This window comes from Macaca nemestrina, chromosome 10 (assembly GCF_043159975.1).
Source record: "Macaca nemestrina isolate mMacNem1 chromosome 10, mMacNem.hap1, whole genome shotgun sequence".
NCBI lineage: Eukaryota > Metazoa > Chordata > Mammalia > Primates > Cercopithecidae > Macaca > Macaca nemestrina.
In genome coordinates, this window is record NC_092134.1 from 110,446,337 (window position 1) to 110,465,901 (window position 19,565).

General features: G+C 41.7%; 1 protein-coding gene and 1 pseudogene across 6 annotated transcripts in view; both read left to right on the forward strand.

Moving 5' to 3' along the window:
- Nucleotides 1-440: 440 nt before the first annotated feature.
- The window catches only part of LOC105484269 (antagonist of mitotic exit network 1 homolog), a 58,502-nt gene continuing 39,377 nt past the window's right edge, over nucleotides 441-19,565 (forward strand). For 2 of the 6 annotated variants that reach the window (XR_011609250.1, XM_011745754.2), the window contains exon 1: nucleotides 441-558. Coding sequence is in view for 2 of the 6 variants with exons in the window: in XM_011745749.3 (XP_011744051.2) it covers nucleotides 541-578 (38 nt within the window). In the remaining 4 variants the exon portion in view is untranslated. Of the gene's footprint in view, nucleotides 579-10,193; nucleotides 10,302-14,811; nucleotides 14,879-18,530; nucleotides 18,713-19,565 lie in introns of those variants that run through there. The other 4 variants (XM_011745752.3, XM_011745753.3, XM_011745749.3 and 1 more) reach the window with 4 other exon arrangements.
- LOC112427163 (stathmin-like) lies at nucleotides 10,295-14,805 on the forward strand (annotated as a pseudogene).

Consider the following 19,565-nt stretch of genomic DNA (forward strand, 5'->3'; position numbering starts at 1 on the left):
CTAGAAAGTGCTCAGTAAACTCCGATCCTCTAAAACGCTCCGTTTGATGTTAATGGAGTCCGTATCCGAGCGGGTCTCCAGTGTGCATCGCCAAGGCTATGGCCCAGCATGCAACGTATCCTTTTAGTAAGAGCAGCGACTTCTCAGCTCTCCCTTCGCCACAGGAGAGTTCTCGGCTCGCGGCGTCGCAGCGGGGCTGAGCGCTGGGCTGAACTCCCGAGAAACCTACTGCAGCTGCACTGGAGCAGACGCTGGACAGGTGAAAGAACTACAACTCCCGTCAGATTGCACCTGAACTTAGGGCCTCTTTATATTTTGTCACACCCAGCCTCCTCCGCGCAGCCCTCAGTGGCTCCGCCCCAAGGGGAGATCTCTTCTTTCCTTGTGGAGTCCGAAGCGTGGCCACGCCCCGGTCACCGGAAAAATCCGTGTGACGTCACAAAAACCTACGCGTCGCGCGGTGGGCGGGAGTTGGCGGACGGTCCCTGGCTGCGTTCTGGAGGCCCTGGGACCGCGGAAGAGGCTTCAGACGCTGCAGAGATGCCTCGCCCACGGCGGGTCAGTCAGCTCCTGGATCTGTGAGTCTACCCTGTTCCGGCTCCCTTCGCGCCGCCCCAGCACCTCCTCCGAACGGCCAGGCCCTGCGCTGATCTTCCTCCCCGCCCCTTTCCCACCCCCCCGACCTCTGAAGAGGCCCCGCGTGTGTTTCTGTCCCTGGGTTCCTGATCTATCGTTTCCTGGCTGAGGACAGTTGTGCAAAGTGGGTCTCTTGGCGGGCTTGCCCCTCCGAGACTCCGCTGCGCGTTCAGTGTCCATTCCTCAGTCAGCCTTGACAGCTCGGCGTCCCGGCTCTTCCTGGCAGTGGCCTCTCTCTTAGCAGCTAAAAACCTTGGTAGAAAAAAACACAACACTAGATGAGGTTCTCAAAAGCTTCTAGCAGAATTCCACCCCTGTAACTGGAATAAACATTGATACACCCTGGGATAAACGTAGCACAGTGATTAAGAGCACAGATCCCTGGCTGAGATTGCTGGGTTCAGCCCCCGGCTCTGCCATTCACCAGCCACGTGACCATGGACGGGTAACGTAACCTCTCCCTGTGCCTAAGTTCTTTATAAAATTTTTGTGATAATAGCACCCTTCTCACGGAGTTGTTCTGAGGGATAAATTTAACACATGTAAAACCCTTATAAGGATGCCCAGCAAATAATAAACACCATTAAATGTTATTATTATTTCCTGCCAGAAATTGTACAGAAATTACAAGGGCAATTGCGTCTCTCCAGGAGCTTTCAGTCCTGTTAATATTGCCATGTAAAAAATAGACATCTTAAGGATAAGGAAAACAAGCTCCTTAATCTACTGAAGGCTTTCTAAAACAATGGCATCTGAGATTTTACATTAAACTCAGGAGGCCGAGGTAGGATAATTGCTCGAGCTCAGGAGTTCGAGACCAGCTTGGGCAATGTGGCAAAACCCCGCCTCTACTGAAAATAAAAAAACCTATCTGGGCACGGTGGTTCACGACTGTAATCCCAGCACTTTGGGAGGCCGAGGCACTTGAAATCAGGAGAGTTGGAGACCAGCCTAGCCAACATGGCAAAACCGCGGCGTCTACTAAAAATACAAAAATTAGCCAGGAGTAGTGGTGGCGCCGGTAGTCCCAGCTATTCCGGAGGCTGAGGCAGGAGAATTGCCTGAACCCGGGAGGCAGAGGTTGCAGTGAGCTGAGATCGCGCCATTGCACTCCAGCCTGGGCGACAGAGCAAGACTGTCTCAAAAAAATAAAATAAGTAACTATCATATATGTAGAATAATATCACAAGCGGGAGAGTAACAAACTTGATATTTCTAATAAGGAAAAGAATAGAAGAAAGCTTTGTAAAGGGGGTTATTATTTTGAAGATCTGACAGTTGCAAAACAAATAGGAGGAAGTGCATCCAAGAGAGTGAAATAAAGAGTAAAGGTTTGACAGGCAGGAAAGGAAGAAATATGAGAGAAGACCAGAAAGTAGTGCTCCAATGTTAATGGAAGATACAATATGAATAGCATAGCAGTGAGACATAAAGCCAAGTCATTGGGAATAGAATCTTAGGGACCAGGATGAAATAAAAGCATTTCCTGTTTTAGTCATGGGGAGCTATCAAAGGTTTTAGAACTGTGCTGTGAGCAGAGATTTGAATTAGGCAGAAGTTGGAAACAGGGAGACACTTAGGAGACTTACAAAATCTTAAGAAGTGGAGAGCCCAAACCAGGAGACGTGAAGATGTTCTTTGCAGAATTGTTTCTGGTGGCATGGAGGTGGAATGGGAGAGGTACCACGGAATATTATGCAGCTGTTAGAAAAGCAGAGGGTAGGCCAGGCATGGTGGCTCACACCTGTAATCCCAACACTTTGGGAGGCTGAGGAGGGTGGATTGCTTGAGACCAGGAGATAGAGACCAGCCTAGGTAACATGGCAAAACCATGTCTCTACCAAAAGTAAAAAGCCAATCTCATAACCTGGTCTCAAAATAAATAAATAAAAATTAAATTTAAAAAATGAAAGAAAAGCAAAGGGTAGATTCACATGGATGGTACTTTAAAACACAGTGCTTAGTGAAAAAAGAGGAAACAGACTAACAATGTTAATAAAAATTCTTCGGAACTTGAAGGTAAGACAAAGGGATGAGCACGTGATCTTCATTGTCATGTTAGAGTGTGGTCCCTGTGTAAAGGTCCATATTTGCCCCTAGAACCTAATTTTGTACCCTTCTGGGACAAGGTACAATCTGAGACTGGCAGTTGATCAGCAAGCTATTTCTGGTTTGTAACAAAGAAGCTTGAGCCAGACTAGTAATTAACTGTGTCACTAAGCACACTAGTTAGTCCAGCTGATGAGGCTTTCTCCATGAAGGAGCCGGGGCTTGGTTTATGTTCTTACATAAACTCCTTGTCTCCTCACTGACCAGCACTTTAACACTGCCTTAGAGAATCCTTTGGATCTGAGACATGAATAGTTTTGAATAGAGGGACCATTCAACTCTTAGCTGGGCGCCGTGGCTCACGCCTGTAATCCCAGCACTTTGGGAGGCCAAGGCAGGTGGATCATCTGAGGTCGTGAGTTCGAGACCAGCCCGACCAACATGGAGAAACCCTGTCTCTACTAAAAATACAAAATTAGCTGGGCGTGGTGGCGCATGCCTGTAATCCCAGCTCCTCCGGAGGCTGAGGCGGGAGAATCACTTGAACCCCGGAGGCAGAGGTTGTGGTGAGCCAAGATTGCGCCACTGCACTCCAGTTTGGGCAACAAGAGCCAAACTCTGTCTCAAAAAAAAAAAAAAAAAAAAAGAAATTACTCTGTTACTTTTTAGCTTCATTGACAGGTAGAGTGGTGATTAGACTATTACGGAGAAAGAAGTGTCTTATGGGGAAAATGAATCAGAATATCCAGTAGAAATATCAAGCAGGCAGTTAGAATATAATTTTGAATCTGAAAGAGAGATCAAGGATTAGGCTGGGCGCAGTGGCTCATGCCTGTAATCCCAGCACTTTGGGAGGCCAAGGCAGGCAAATCACTTGAGCTCAGGAGTTCGAGACCAGCCTGGCCAACATGGTGAAACCCTGTCTCTACCAAAAATGCAAAAAAAAATTAACCAAGCATGGCAGTGCACACCTGTATTCCCAGTTACTTGGGAGGCTGAGGCAGGAGACTTGCTTGAAACCGGGAGGCAGAGGCTGCAGTGAGCCAAGATGGTGCTACTGCACTCCAGCCTGGGCAACAGAGTGAGACTGTCTCTAAATAAATAAATAAAATGAAGAGAGGTCAAGGATTGTAACTAAGATTGGGGATAAAACTTTGTAGATGATAGGAAGCCATGGTTAAGTTTAAGAGAGGGGCTATAGAGAGAAAAAAAAGAAAGTCAAGGACAAAATTTTATGTAACACTTAACATTAGAACCAGCCCATGTTGCCAAAACTCTTTTATTTGTTAGATCAAGTCGCCATATGATGAATTGACCAAATAGTAATAGGTTGTTTCTTTTAAGTATAAAATGTGGAGCAACTAATATTGTATGGGATATCCGCCCGTCTCCCTAATTGTTTTACAGCTTTTAAAGATTTTAAGTTTTAGCTGACTTCTTTTCATTTTGTCTTGAGAAATGAGACTGCCTGTGCCAACTGTTGGGCCTGAGAATCAACAACACTTATGTCAACATAACTTTCTGCTCTAGGAAATTTTTGCAAATCAGTTTATCTAAATAAACAGCTATCAGGACAGACATTTTGATTTTTAGGACAAACAGTATGTTTATCTGTACAGATTGCTCAAGGCTGGCTTCTTGTGTCCATCAGTTTTAAACTACTAAGTCACAAACTTTGCCTAATCCTTACCCATTCGGGGGAGAAACACCCACTTAAACTGGTGGAGTTTGTATCCCAGAACCCTATGTATACTCCTGCCTAACTTTCCCCTGTTGAAATGCTACCCAAACCCTGTCAAGGTGATCTCCATTGCTGTAGTAAATTTGGTATATGATTTGACGAATTTAATAAATCTGTTTGACCAGCAGGGTTTCTGGATAGGCTTTATGGCCATTTAATAGTCCTCCCAGAATTTTAAAATCTATTTCATTTGTTTCTGTCCCAACTCCCTGCTATTGCAGCTGGAGGGAACTGGAGCAGAAAGAGGAAACCATTTACTTTGGGAAACACATGGTACAGCCTCTGCACTGCTGAGCTCCAAGAAGAGCATACTAAAGGGCTAAGATGAAAAAGACTGAGAGGAAAAAGGTGGTGGTGGAGGGCAGAGAGCTATGTTGTGGGAAAAAGGTAATATATTGAAATATACCTGAAATCTGCATAAAGCAAAATATAGTAGTCTCTCCTTATCTGCTGTTTTGTTTCAGCAGTTTCAGGTACCATGAAACTGCCAACCATGGTAAAAAAAATATATATGTTAAATGGAAAATTCTGGAAAGAAACAATTCATAAATTTTAAATTGTGCACCATTCTGAATAGCAAGATGAAATCTCACACCATCCTGCCCTGTCTGCGAGGATGTGAATTCTGCCTTTGTTCAGTATATCCATGCTGTCCATGCTGTTCATTTAGTAGCCTTCTTGGTTATCAGAGCTATTGTCGCAGGGCTATTGCATTCACATAACCCTGATATTACTTAATAATTGCACCAGAGCACAAGAGTACTGATGTACATGTATTTTTTTATTTTTCCACCCAATCCCTATAGATACTGTTATAACTCTTCTATTTTATTATTGTTGTTGTTCATCTCTTACTGTGCCTAATTTATATATTAAACTTTACCATAGGTATGTATGCATAGTAAATGCAGGGTGTGTATAGGATTTAGGATTCAGTACTATCCATGATTTCAGGTGTCCACTGGGAGTCTTAGAATATATTTCCCATGGATAAGGGGGATCTGCTATATAACAGGAGTGATTGTCAGTCACTTCAAATGCTTTGCTTTTCTCTAATCCTCTACTCAGAGAGGTCACATGCAAGAGGAACAAGAGCATTTTTACAAAGTTTATACGGACTTACCTTATTTCCCCCCTTGACTGGCGTGGGTCACTGTAGGGGTACTTGGTGAGCAGTGTCCTCAACCAAGTGGTAGTTATCTTTATTACCTAGGGCAGGAGTTGGTAAACTTTCTGTGAAGAGCCAGATCGTAATATTTTTAGCTTTGTGGGCTACACATCCTCTGACACAGTTATTCAGCTCTGCCATTGTAGAACACAAGCAGCCACAGACAACACATAAAGAAATGGCAGCAGCCTGAGGATGATAAGTGGTGTGAAATATCTGTTGAATACCTTGACTATCGGCTCATTGTCGAGCAACCTTTGCAGTAAAAGACCTATCATTGTCAGAGTGAAAGTGGTCTTCTTTGGGAGGCCGAGGCGGGTGGATCACGAGGTCAGGAGATCGAGACCATCCTGGCTAACATGGTGAAACCCCGTTTCTACTAAAAATACAAAAAATTAGCCAGGCGTAGTGGCGGGCGCCTGTAGTCCCAGCTCCTTGGGAGGCTGAGGCAGGAGAATGGCGTGAACCCAGGAGGCAGAGCTTTCAGTGAGCTGAGATCGCAGTGATCTGGAAAACCAAAAACATAACACACTTTGATCAGTGTGCCTGGAGTTGGTTGATCGTACTGAAACAATGAAACCATAACCTGAAAAAAATGTCAACAACTGTAACACATTAACAATAGCCCCAGAGGTGGGGTGTGTGTGTGTGTGTGTGTGTGTGTGTGTGTGTGAGAGAGAGAGAGAAAGGCTGTGTTCCAGTAAAAGTTGATTTCTTTTTTTTTTTTTTTTTTGAGATGGGGTCTCACTTTGTTGCCCAGGCTGGAGTGCAGTGGCTCGATCTCAGCTCACTGCAACTTCTGCCTCCCAGGTTCAAGTGATTCTCCTGCCTCAACCTCCCAAGTAGCTGGGATTACAGGCATGCACCACCATGCCTGGCTAACTTTTTGTATTTTTAGTAGAGACAGGCTCTCACCAGCTTGGCCGGCCTGGTCTCGAGCTCCTGAATTCCGGTGATCTGCCCGCTTCAGCCTCCCAAAGTGCTGGGATTACAGGCATGAGCCACCATGCCAGGCATAAAACTTGATTTCTAAAAATCAGCAACTAGCCAGGTTTGTCCCACAAGTCATAGTTTGCTGACCCCTTATCCAGGTTTCAGTACAACAAGAGAATCCAGGTGGCTGAACCAGAATTAAGTTTGAATTTCCTAAGTTCCCTTTTGCCAGACTGCCACCCAGAGAGTATACCAACCAGGCTGGCTTGGAGTCGTTGTTCGGAGAAAGAAAGCTGCATATCATGCCCAGGAATTGTCAGAGTGGAATCCCAGAATTTCAGACTAAGTCTAGCAAACCTTCCCCTTTTCATCCTGATCATTATATAGGAGGTGGCTAAGAGACTATGAACCCTTGTGGGGTACATTTTTTGTGACCAAACTACCTTACTAAGATGCATGGACCAGGAGAGTGTGAAGAAGGTAGAGTCAGAAATTTCTTTCAGTGGATTTTTTAAAAGTCCGTTTTACTTCTTGTTGGAGCCAATAGCCTGAGGATGATAAGGGACGTGAAATATCCGTTGAATACCTTGACTATCGGCTCATTTTTGAGCAACCTCTGCACAGTAAAAGACGTATCATTGTCAGAGTGAAAGTGGTCTGGAAAACCAAAAGCATAACACATTTTGATCAGTGTGACTGGAGTTGGTTGAACAGACTGGAACAATGAAACCATAACTCGAAAAAATGTCAACAACTGTAACACATTAACATTAGCCCCGTGTGTGTGTGTGTGTGTGTGTGCACGCGCACGCGTGTGTGTGTGTGTCAAAGGCCTGATATAGTCAACTTGCCAGAAGTAAGAGGGACCACACCCCATGCAATATGGCTTACTTCACTGAGACAAAACAGGCTGACTTTTGAAAGGAAGCACAAGACCAGCATGCAATAGTAGTGTCAGACACATGTAATCTTTACTTTGTTCCCAGGCCATGATGGCAGATGTTGCTATGTGCAGTGTGTTGTTGCAGTGTGCAGACTGCTGATCCTGACAGCAGTGGCAGCAGTCTGGATGGTGTATACTTGATTAGCAGTGTCACTGCAGTCCATTCCATTGGAGAGTGAGCCACTGCCACAGACATCTGTCTGATTCTCAGCTGTGATTTGTTTTCACAGTTCACAGTCCTAAAGAGGAGTGTCTGTAATCAGCTAGTTTGTTTTCTTCCAAGTGGCAGACCAGGTAACATTGTCAACAGCCCAAGAGTCAGTAAAAATATAATATGCCTTGACCAAGGGGGTGTTGTTTGTTGACTAAGACAGATATTGGCGAACTTCGTAGGCTCCACCCACAGTGTCACTTTAGCCTCTCTTCCCCACTGAGGACTTTACCCAGACCCCATCAGTTGCATTTGGTTGCCTTTTTCCCCTAAGGGATCAGAGACCAAGGAGCTTACTGTGTGCCCAAGTTACGAATTATAGCAACAGCCAACAGGAGACTGCTGTTCACCAACTGAAAGTGTGGGGAATGCAGAATGGCGGGGAGGCTGGCTCACAGGGAATGCTGAGGGCGGTGAGGATGATATTTCCCTCTTGCTGTCCACTCTTGTATTGATGTCACCCCACTATTGATGCCTGAGCATCAGATACCCAGCTTCCTCCCTTGGGTACCTCCCACTGAGCATCCAAGCCCAGAAGTCCTTCTCTTTCTGCCCCAGTGGAAACCACTACATTTTACTCCACAGTCCTTGATAATTTTGGCCACCCATATGCCCAGCACCCCATCAACCTCATCAATCAAATCAGACTGTGACAGGAGCCAGATATATAAGCAGCTGGCTTTGCACTGTTAGGCAAGGCTCTGCATTCACTTTTGTTTTGAGAGACCGCTCACCTGTGGCTCAACCAAATAAACAAGGCTGGTCTCAAACTCCTGGACTCAAGAGATATTCCCACTTTGGCTTACAAAGTGCTGGGATTATAGATGTGAGCCACTACACTTGGCCCACAATTCTGCTACAATTTGACTTCTAAGTAGATACTCAATTGAATTGAAACTGGGTACTCAAATACTTGTACATAAATGTTCATAGCAGCATTATTCACATTAGCCAAAAGGTGGGAAAACCCAGACAGATGTCCATCAGTTGATGAATCAATAAACAAAATGTGGTATATTTGCATAGTTGAATGTTATTCAGCTGTAAAAAGGAATGAAATACTGATACATACTACAGTGTGGATGAACCTTGAAAACATGATGTTAATTGGAGGAAGCCAGACACAGAGGCCACATACTGTATAAATCCAGATAAATCAATAGTGACAGGAAGCAAATTGGTAGTTCTGAGGTATTACAAAAAGGAAGAATGGGGATTGACTTTTTTTTTTTGAGACAGAGTTTCACTCTTGTTGCGCAGGCTGGTGTGCAGTGGCACGATCTCAGCTTACTGAAACCTCCTCCTCCATGGTTCAAGTGATTTTCCTGCCTCAGCCTCCCAAGTAGCTGGGATTACAGATGCCCGCCACTGCACCTGGCTAATTTTGTATTTTTAGTAGAGATGGGGTTACACCATGTTGGTCAGGCTGGTCTCGAACTCCTGACCTCAGATGATCCACCCTCCTCAGCCTCCCAAAGTACTGGGATTACAGGTGGGAGCCACCACACCCGGCTGGGACTGACTTCTTTTTTTTTTTTTTTTTTTTTTTTTTTTTTGAGACGGAGTCTCGCTGTGGGGACTGACTTCTTAATAGAGATAAGTTTTCTTTTGGGCTGGTGAAAATGTTTTAGAACTAGATACAGGTGGTAGTTGCACAACATTGTAAATGTACAAAATGCCACTGAAGTGCACACTATAAAATGATTAATTTCATATTATCTGACCTTCATCTCAACTTTTTAAAAGAAAGAAGTAAAGCAATGTATGTTGACAATGTCAAATGACAACAGACTGGAAAAATTAAATATAGTATATTCACACAATGAAATACATGTATACACACATACATGTATCATCTATATATTATAGCATATATTGAGAACCAAATGAACCGTGGCCACATGCAACCACTTGAATAAATTGCACAAACATAAGGTTCCATTGTATAACTATATTGTAATTCATTCTATTTACTGTGGATGGTAATTTGAGTTGTTTTTAGTTTTCTGTGTTACAAACAGTGCTGCTGTGAGTTTTGTTGTCTACATCTTCTGACTCAAAAGTGCAAGGTTTTCTAGGGTTGATACCTACAACCAGAATTGCTAGATCTTAGGATCTATACATCTTTAGCTTTACTAGATAAGGCCAAACAGTTTTCCAAGATGCTTGTACCAAATTACATGCCCACTCTCAATGTTTGAGAGTTCCTGTTGACTGCCGTCTTGACCAACATTTGATGTTCTCCATACCTTTCTAAAGTCTTTGAAGTCTCTAAAGAGATAAGGAGGCTTGATAAAATGCTACATAAGTTCTTACAATCACTAGATCTACAGTGAGCAATACAAATAACATTTTATGTTACACAACAAATATAATAATTTTATATGTATATAATTGTATATATTTTTACTTACCTAACAAATGTCCAACCTTTTCTCTACATTTTTGGAATTTCTGAAAAATTTGCTTTTCTGATCCTACTGATGCTTAGGAAAGATTTTATATCATTAAAAAGAAATTGGGAGGTCACTTCCAAGATGGCTAAATAGGAACAGCTCCAGTCTACAGCTCCCAGCAGGATCGACGCAGAAGATGGGCAATTTCTGCATTTCCAACTGAGGTATCTGGTTCATCTCATTGGGACTGGTTGAATAGTGGGTGCAGCCCACGGAGGGCAAGTTGAAGCAGGGTGGGGCATCGCCTCACCTGGGTGCAAGAGGTCAGGGGATTTCCCTTTCCTAGCCAAGGGAAGCTGTGAGTGACTGTACCTGGAGGAACGGTACACTGCTGCCCAAATACTGCACTTTTCCCATGTTCTTCCCAATCGGCAGACCAGGAGAGTGCCTCCTGTGCCTGACTCAGCAGGTCCCATGCCCACGGAGCCTTGCTCACTGCTAGCGCAGCAGTTTGAGATCAACCTGGGATATGGGAGATTGGTGCAAGGAGGGGTGTCTGCCATTGCTGAGGCTTGTATAGGCTGTTCTGTGCTCACAGTGTAAACAAAGTGGCAGGGAAGCTCAAACTGGGCGGAGCCCACCACAACTCAGCAAGGCCTACTGCCTCTCTAGATTCCACCTCTGGGGGCAGGGCATATCTGAACAAAAGGCAGCAGACAGCTTCTATAGACTGAAAGGTCCCTGCCTGACAGCTCTAAAGAGAGCAGTGGTTCTCCCAGCACAGCGTTTGAGCTCCGATAACGGACAGACTGCCTCCTCAAGTGGGTCCCTGACCCCCATGTAGCCTGACTGGGAGACACCTCCCAGTAGGGGCCGACAGACAGCTCATACAGGCAGGTGCCCCTCTGGGATGAAGCTTCCAGAGGAAGGACCTGGCAGCAATATTTGCTGTTCTGCAGCCTCCGCTGGTGATACCCAGGCAAACAGGGTCTGCAGTGGACCTCCAGCAAACTCCAACAGACCTGCAACTGAGGGGCCTGTCTGTTAGAAGGAAAACTAACAAACAGGAATAGCATCAACATCAGCAAAAAGGACATCCACACCAAAACCCCCATCCGTAGGTCACCAACATCAAAGACCAAAGATAGATAAAACCACAAAGATGGGGAGAAACCAGAGCAGAAAGCCTGAAAATTCCAAAAATCAGGACGCCTCTTCTCCAAAGGAACACAACTCCCTGCCAGCAAGGGAACAAAACTGGATGGAGAATGAGTTTGACGAGTTGACAGAAGTAGACTTCAGAAGGTCAGTAATAACAAACTTCTCCAAGCTAAAGAAGCATGTTCTAACCCAGTGCAAGGAAGCTAAGAACCTTGATAAAAGGTTACAGGAAGTGCTAACTAGAATAACCAGTTTAGAGAAGAACATAAATGACCTGATGGAGCTGAAAAACACAGCATGAGAACTTCACGAAGCATATACAATATCAATAGCCAAATTGATCAAGCAGAAGAAAGGATAGCAGAGATTGAAGATCAACTTACTGAAATAAGGTGCGGAGACAAGATTAGAGAAAAAATAATGGAAATGAACAAAGCCTCCAAGAAATATGGGACTATGAAAAGATCAAACCTACAATTGATTGGTGTACCTGAAAGTGATGAAGAGAATGGAGCCACGTTGGAAAACACACTTCAGGATATGATCCAGGAGAACTTCCCCAACCTAGCAAGACAGGCCAGCATTCGAATTCAGGTTGAACAATGAGAATACATGCACACAGGGAGGGGAACATCACACACCAGAGCCTGTCGTGGGGTTGGGGGCAAGGGGAGGGAGAGCATGAGGACAAATACCCAATACATGCAGGGCTTAAAACCTAGATGACAGGTTGATAGGGGCAGCAAGCCACCATGGCACATGTATACCTGTGTAACAAACCTGAACATTCTGTACATGTATCTCAGAACTTAAAGTAAAATAAAATTTAAAAAAAGTTAACTATAAATCTTAGTTACCAGGAAATCCCAGTTTCTGATACTGCCTCTTGTGAGTTAAATTAGACAGTCTGTAGACAGATTAGAAGGTACCACAGTAGTCTTGAATTAAAACAAGTTTAAAGTAGCTTGACACTAGAGAAGAATTTATTTAATCTTTCTTCATAAAGAATGTGTTCATCCAGGAATACTATTTGACCCAGCAATCCCATTACTGGGTATATCCCAAAGGAATATAAATGCTTCTATTACAATGAATGTTTGTTTATTCCATACATACGTTTATTGCAGCACCGTTCACAATAGCAAAGACATGGAACCAACTCAAATGCTCATCAACGATAGACTGGATAAAGAAAATGTGGTACATATACACCATGGAATACTATGCAGCCATCAAAATAAATGAAATCATGTCCTTTGCAGGGACATAGATGAAGCTGGAAGACATCATCCTCAGCAAACTAACACAGGAACAGAAAACCAAACACCGCATGTCATAAGTGGGAGCTGAATGATGAGAACACATGGACACAGGGAGGGGAACAACACACACCAGGGCCTGTACTGGTGGGGAGCAAGGGGAGGGATCACATCAGGACAAATAGATAACACATGTGGGGCTTTAATACCTAGGTGAATATCCCGGAACTTAAAATAAAAATGTAGAAAAAAAAAAATCAATTCCTGGTGGTTTGTAAGTCAAAAAGTAAAAGTCAGACAATAAACTTAGTGAATTCTTCTAGAAGAAAACATCAGAGAATATCTTCATGAACTTAGGACAGGGAAAGTTTATAAACAGGACAAAAAAATCACCTGCTGTAATGGAAAATACTGATAAATTTGACTATAAAATGTACTTCTCTTCAGCAGAAGACATGATTAAGAAGGTAGAAAGGCAGTCCACAGAATGGGGGAATATATTTGCAACATATATAACAAACAGAAGGTTCATATCCAGCATATAACAGGAATTCCTATATATCAGTAAGAAACATAGTTAACCCAAAATGAAAGAGGGAAAAATACTTGAGTAGATACTCCACAAAAGAGGATATCCAACCAGACAATAAAAAGATGAATGTGTTCCCATATTAATCAGAGATTGCAATTTAAAGCTACATTGCATTGCTATTATATACTCACTAAAATGACTAAAATTTAAAAGATTAACAATGCCAAGTGTTGGCAAGGATATGGACCACAAGCATGCTCATTCACCAATGGTAGGATTGTGACTGGGTACAACCACTTTGAAAAACTGGCATTAAGCTAAACATATGACTACCCTATGAGCCAGCAGTTCCACTACTAGTTATATATACTCAGTTGAAACACAGATACGTGTGTACCAAAAGACATGTCTAAGAATATTCATAACAGTAAAGAGTTACAAACAACCCAACTGTATATTCACTGTAGAATAAATTGGTCAAACAACAGAATATTATACATTAGTGAAAATGGACATGAACAACGTGAAAATGGAAATGAATAATCCATAGCTACATGCAACAATGCAGATAAATTTTGCAAACATAATGTTAAGCAAAAGAAACCAAGGAAACATGATGGAGCAATACTGAAATCAAACAGAATAGTCTCTAAAGTGAAAAACATGAATACAGATAAAGAGAGACATTACTTAATGATAAAAGGAATATTCCACAAGAAAATATCATGAATTTGCAACTAACACCAGTCTTACACAAAGGAAACCTGTCGTGTAGTTTAGTCAAATTTAGTCACGTTAGGAAACTTAACAAACTTAATATACTACTCTTACATTTTATGAATATAGAAAACAGCTCAGAGTGTAGTCAGGTGGCTCCGACCGAGCAGGGTTTTCCTTATCCCAGTGGATTTTGTAGAATACACTGCCAGTCTCTTGTCTTTTATTCATCATGGCTTCTGATATCCAAGTGAAAGCACTAGAGAAGCATGCCTCAGGCCAGGCTTTTGAGCTAATTCTCAGACCCCATCAAAAGAATCCATCCCAAAGTTCCTCATTTCCCCTCCAAAGAAGAAAGATCTTTCCCTGGAGGAAATTCAGAATAAATCAGAAGCTTCAGAAGAAAGACACAAGCCTTGTGAAGCTGAGGTCTTGAAGCAGCTTGCTGAAAAATGAGAGCAGGAGAAAGAAGTGCTTCAGAAATCAGTAGAAGAACAGCTTCATTAAAACAGCAGAAGAGAAACTGACCCACAAAATGGAAGCTAACAAAAAGAACAGGAAGGCGCAAATGACTAACACACTGGAGTGTTTGCAGAGAAAGATAAGCACATTGAAGAAATGCGGAAGAGCAAAGAATCCAGAGATCCTGGTGATGAGGCTGAAGCTGAGTAATTTGTTCTGAGAACTGACTTTCTTCCCGCTTGTCTTCCTAAATATCCATACTACACTGGCCAGGGTCATTTTATTTTTTGCTCCTGACAAATATTCTAGAAGCTGATATAGGGCTAGATAGGTAGATCCAGACTGTGCGATGTTGTTTTAGGAGCTAAAGGGAAGAAACTGGAAGAGTTTTACTCTTTTTCTAAAATGTTGGTCTTTCTAACATAGCTATTTTTCTTGTTGCATCTTTACTACTTCAGTACCCTTGGTGTACTGGGTTAATGGCTAGTGCTGTACTGGCTTTGTGAAACATATTTGTGAAAAGAGTATGTAGTGGCTTCTTTGAATGTTTGATACTGAATATTTGTTCATTTTTTAATCCCCATTCTGTCCTAATTTTACCAGATGCTACTGGACTTGAATGGTTAATAAAATTGCACAATGTTGGTGGCAGTGACTTCTTTCTACTCAGGTAATAAGTTAACAAGATCCTCCTAGTTTATATGTGTTCCAGGTAGAGCTTTTAGGTCAATGGAAATAACCAGCACACACATTACTGCAAAGTCTCTGCTTTTGAGTTTCTTGCTCCAGAGTTGTTTATATTGTCTTCTTCTACAATCATTGCTTTGTTTCAATGCCTGGACTCTGATCAGCTGTTGCTATATTCTTTCAGATGTTTATTTGCAAACAATCTTTTTTGTTCTGTGTTCCTATTTAAAAAGCAGATTAAGGCTGAGCGCAGGGCTCATGCACGTAGCTGTTTGGGAGGCCAAGGCAGGAGGCTCACTTCAGCCCTGGAGTTCAAGACCAGCCTGGGCAATATATTGAGACCCCATCTCTACAAGAAATACAGAAAATTAGCTGATTGTGGTAGTGCATGCCTGTAGTCCCAACTACTTGGGAGGCTGAGGTAAGAGGATCACTTGAGCCTTGGGGGTTGAGGCTGCAGTGAGCTGTGATCGTGCCACTGCACTCCAGCCTGGGCAACAGAGTGAGACCTTGTCTCAAGATATATAAATAAAAATTTTAAAGGCAGATTAAAGGCACAAATGGTATTTCTAGAGAACAGTTTAGAGGGAATCTTAAGATCCTAGTTGGAGGTATCTGGTGGTTTGCTTGCTTTATGTTACAGGTGGAGGTGTATTCTAATACTTTCCTGCCATAGAAGCTATAATTTGAGAATTGGATATTTTTTTTGGCCTTTTTTCTTTACCCCTGACTCATAGTACAGCTTTGAGAGAATCATAATATTGAAAAAGCTTTCTGTGCTGCTGTAGCAACTCCTGTGAAATGATTTAAGGAACTTTATTTATATTTTAAAAACCAATAATTTATTTATAGATATATATAAGTATTAAAAGTATAATTAAATAATGGACAGGAACTATTTTTAAAACTTTATGGTAGTAATTGTCTCTACAAAGAGAGATACATAGAGTAAACCAGGCAAGTATGCAAAAGGGGCTTTAATTTTATCTGAATTTTTTTTTTTTTCTTTTTTTGAGACAAGGTCTAGCTCTCTCACCCAGGCTGGAGTGCAGTGGCAGAATCACAGCTTACTGCAGTCTTACCTCCTGGGCTCAATCCTCCCACCTCAGCACCCCCTGACCCCAGGTAGCTGGGACTACAAGTGAACGCCGCTACACCCAGCTAATTTTTGTGTTATTTGTAGAGACAGGGTTTTGCCATGTTGCCCAGGTTGGTCTTGAATTCCTGGGCTCAAGTGAGCCTCCTGCCTCATTCTCCCAAAGTGCTGGGATTATAGACATAAGCCACCATGCTCAACCTTAATCAGAAATGTTTTATGTCTTGAGATATCTGACACAAATATGATAAAAGAGTAACAAAATTCTAGGTTTGGGGTACATAGATGTATATCATCCTGTTTTGTATTTCTGTATTTTTGAAATTTTTTATTATAAAACAACAAGGAAAAACTTGCAGAAGTGAAAGGAAAACTTGATTTTAAATTACAAATATAAACTGGAAATTCCACATATTTAGTAGAAAAATGAGAATATAGTAGAATTAGATAATACTATAAATATATATACATTAAACATATTTATGTGCAAACATATATACATACATGGAGAGAGATACTTATACACACACATATATATATAACAGACAGAGAGAACATTACATCTCTCATGTAGATAATATACATCCTCTGAATATGTAGAGCATGTATTTGGCCACAACAAAGAGCTCCTACAAATTTGTCAAAAAGTAAGAAAATGGTCCTCAAAAAACTAAAAATGGAACTACTGTATGACTCAGCAATTTCACCACTAGGTAAATATCCAAAATAAAATAAATAAATATATAAAGGAGATATCTGCATTCTCATGTTTATTGCAGCACTATTTGTAATAACCAAGATATGGGCCGGGCATGGTGGCTCACGCCTGTAATCCCAGCACTTTGGGAGGCCGAGGCAGGCGGATCACGAGGTCAGGAGTTCGAGACCATCGTGGCCAACATGGTGAAACCCCGTCTCTACTAAGGACACAAAAATTAGCCAGGCATGGTGGCACGTGCCTGTAATCCCAGCTATTCGGGAGGCCGAGGCAGGAGAATTGCTTGAACCTGGGTAGCAGAGGTTGCAGTGAGCCAAGATCGCACCACTGTACTCCAGCCTGGCAACAGAGCAAGACTCCATCTTGAAAAATAAAATAAAATAAAATAATAATTAAATCGTAGTAAAATGTGGTAAGCATGCCTCTAGAAGCTGAGGCAGGAGGATCTCTTGAGCCCAGGAGGTTAAGGCTGCAGTGAGCTGTGATTGCACCATTGCACCCCAACCTAGGCAACAGAGCAAGACCCTGTCTCAGGAGAGAGGGAGGGAGGGAGGAGAGAGGGAGGAAGGAAGGGAGGGAGGGAAGGAGGGAGGGAGAAAATGAATGAATTCTGTCATATGCAGCAACATGGGTGGAATTGGAGGTCATTTTGTTAAGTAAGCCAGACACAGAAAGACAAATGTCACATGTTCTCATTCATGTATGGGAGCTAAAAAAAAAGTGGATATCATGAAGATAGAGAGTAGATGGGTGGCTAACAGAGGTTGGGAAGGGTAGGAGATGGGGGCATAGAGAGAGGTTGATTAATGGGTATAAATACACAGATAAAATAAATAGTAGTGTTCAATAGATCAGTAGGGTGACTATAGTTAACAATAATCTATTATACACTTCAAAATGGTTAGAAGAGAATAATTTGAATGTTCCTAGCATAAACAAAAGATAAATATTTAAGATGATGGATAACACAATTACCCTGATTTGATCTTTACACGTTATATGAATGTATCAGATTATCACATGTACCCTGAAAATATGTACATCTATTATGTATCAATTTTTAAAAATAACAAACCAGGCAAAGGATATGTATAGATTGTTTATAGAAAAGCATATCCAGATAGCCAGCAAGCTTATGCAAGGATGTTAAGTTTACTGGTAATTAGAGAAATACAAGTTAAAGTAATAGTGAGACATCATTTTCACCTGTTAGGCCTTCCAACATTTAAGAGTAGGTGATCTTGAAAACATAGTGCTGAGTGAAAAACTAAACAAATCTATGACAAGTCCCATGTTTATAAATTAGAAATGCATGCATACAACAAACACATTAAAAGAAAATATACAATGAAAGGATACACATTAAACATGAGAATGGTTTCCTAAGTGGGTGGGGAATGGGAGTGGGAAATGGAGATAACAAAGAAATGGAAAGAATAAATTAAAATAAATTAAATATAAAATAAATAAATAGGGCCAGGCGCAGTGGCTTACGCCTGTAATCCCAAGTCAGGAGTTTGAGACCATCCTGGCCAATATGGTGAAACCCTGTCTCTATTAAAAATACAAAAATTAGCCAGGTGTGGTGTGGCACACCCCTATAGTCCCAGCTGCTTGGGAGGCTAAGGCAGAAGAATTGCTTGAACCCAGGAGGCAGAGGTTGCAGTGAGCCGAGATCATGCCACTGTACTCCAGCCTGGGCAACAGAGCAAGATTCTGTCTCAAAAAGTAAATAAACTAGCCATAATATCTACTGCTGGAAGGATGTAAAGGGAAAGGAGCTTTCTGACACTACTAATAGAAATATGAAATGTTTTCCAGACTTTCTGAAAAATAATCTGACAACATATCCTAGAAATAGTGGTAATGCTTGTCAGCATGCAAGTCACTAAATAGATCATCTGTACCGTGAAGTATGATGTGGCCATTAAAGGAGAATCAGTACTGTGTTTGATACCTTGAAGGGATTTCATAAGATACTGAATGAAAGACGGTGTAGAAAAGTAAGTGCACTGTGGTGCCATTTTAGGAGACAATGACCCCTCCCCCACACAAGCCTTTAAATATGTGTGTGTGTGTATGTGTGTGTGTGTGTACAAGAACAGAGAAAAATAAGAAAGAGTATATGCTACATTGGTGTGGAGAGCTAAACTAATGGAGGGGGAAGGACAAGAGAGGAAACTGTGTAGGCAACCAAAAGAGGAAAAAGAAAACATTAAAATTGCGCTAAAAAATTAATCACGGTTATATGATCACATTCACTCATGAATGTAAAATTTTATATATGTGAATTAATAAGATTTATATTTGTTTAAAGTATGAGTTTTTCAGATGGTTGGAATTTCAGTCCACAGATAAAGTATGTTGGTCATAAGATTCTTGGTTGTTGCCTGATAATTCTGCTTTCTGCCTGTACAACCCTGGCACTAAGTTTGATATCTCTGTGATTTGTAATATTTGCTGAATCTTTGTGATTATGGTTCTTTCTCTAGTGATTTCATTGTCCACTACTCAAGAAAAATAGTGAAAACAAGTTTGCTGGATTGACAGATAAAACTTCAATTAGTGGGTCCCAGTATAATGCTTATTTAGGAGTATGTGTCTTAGAAATGAGACACTTAGGAAAAACACTCTTGTTGGTCATTTAAAATGCATTTTGGTAAATGAGGTATGCATAGAAAAAAATTGTAGAGGAAGAGCCTTTTGTCCGTAATTTAACACAGACTAGGTTTTTGAAGCTTACAGAGCTAAAGTTGTAAATATAGTATTAATATAAAATGTATACACTTTTTTTTTGAGACAGGATCTTGTTCTGTTGCCCAGGCTGGAGTGCAGTGGCACAATCACAACTCCCTT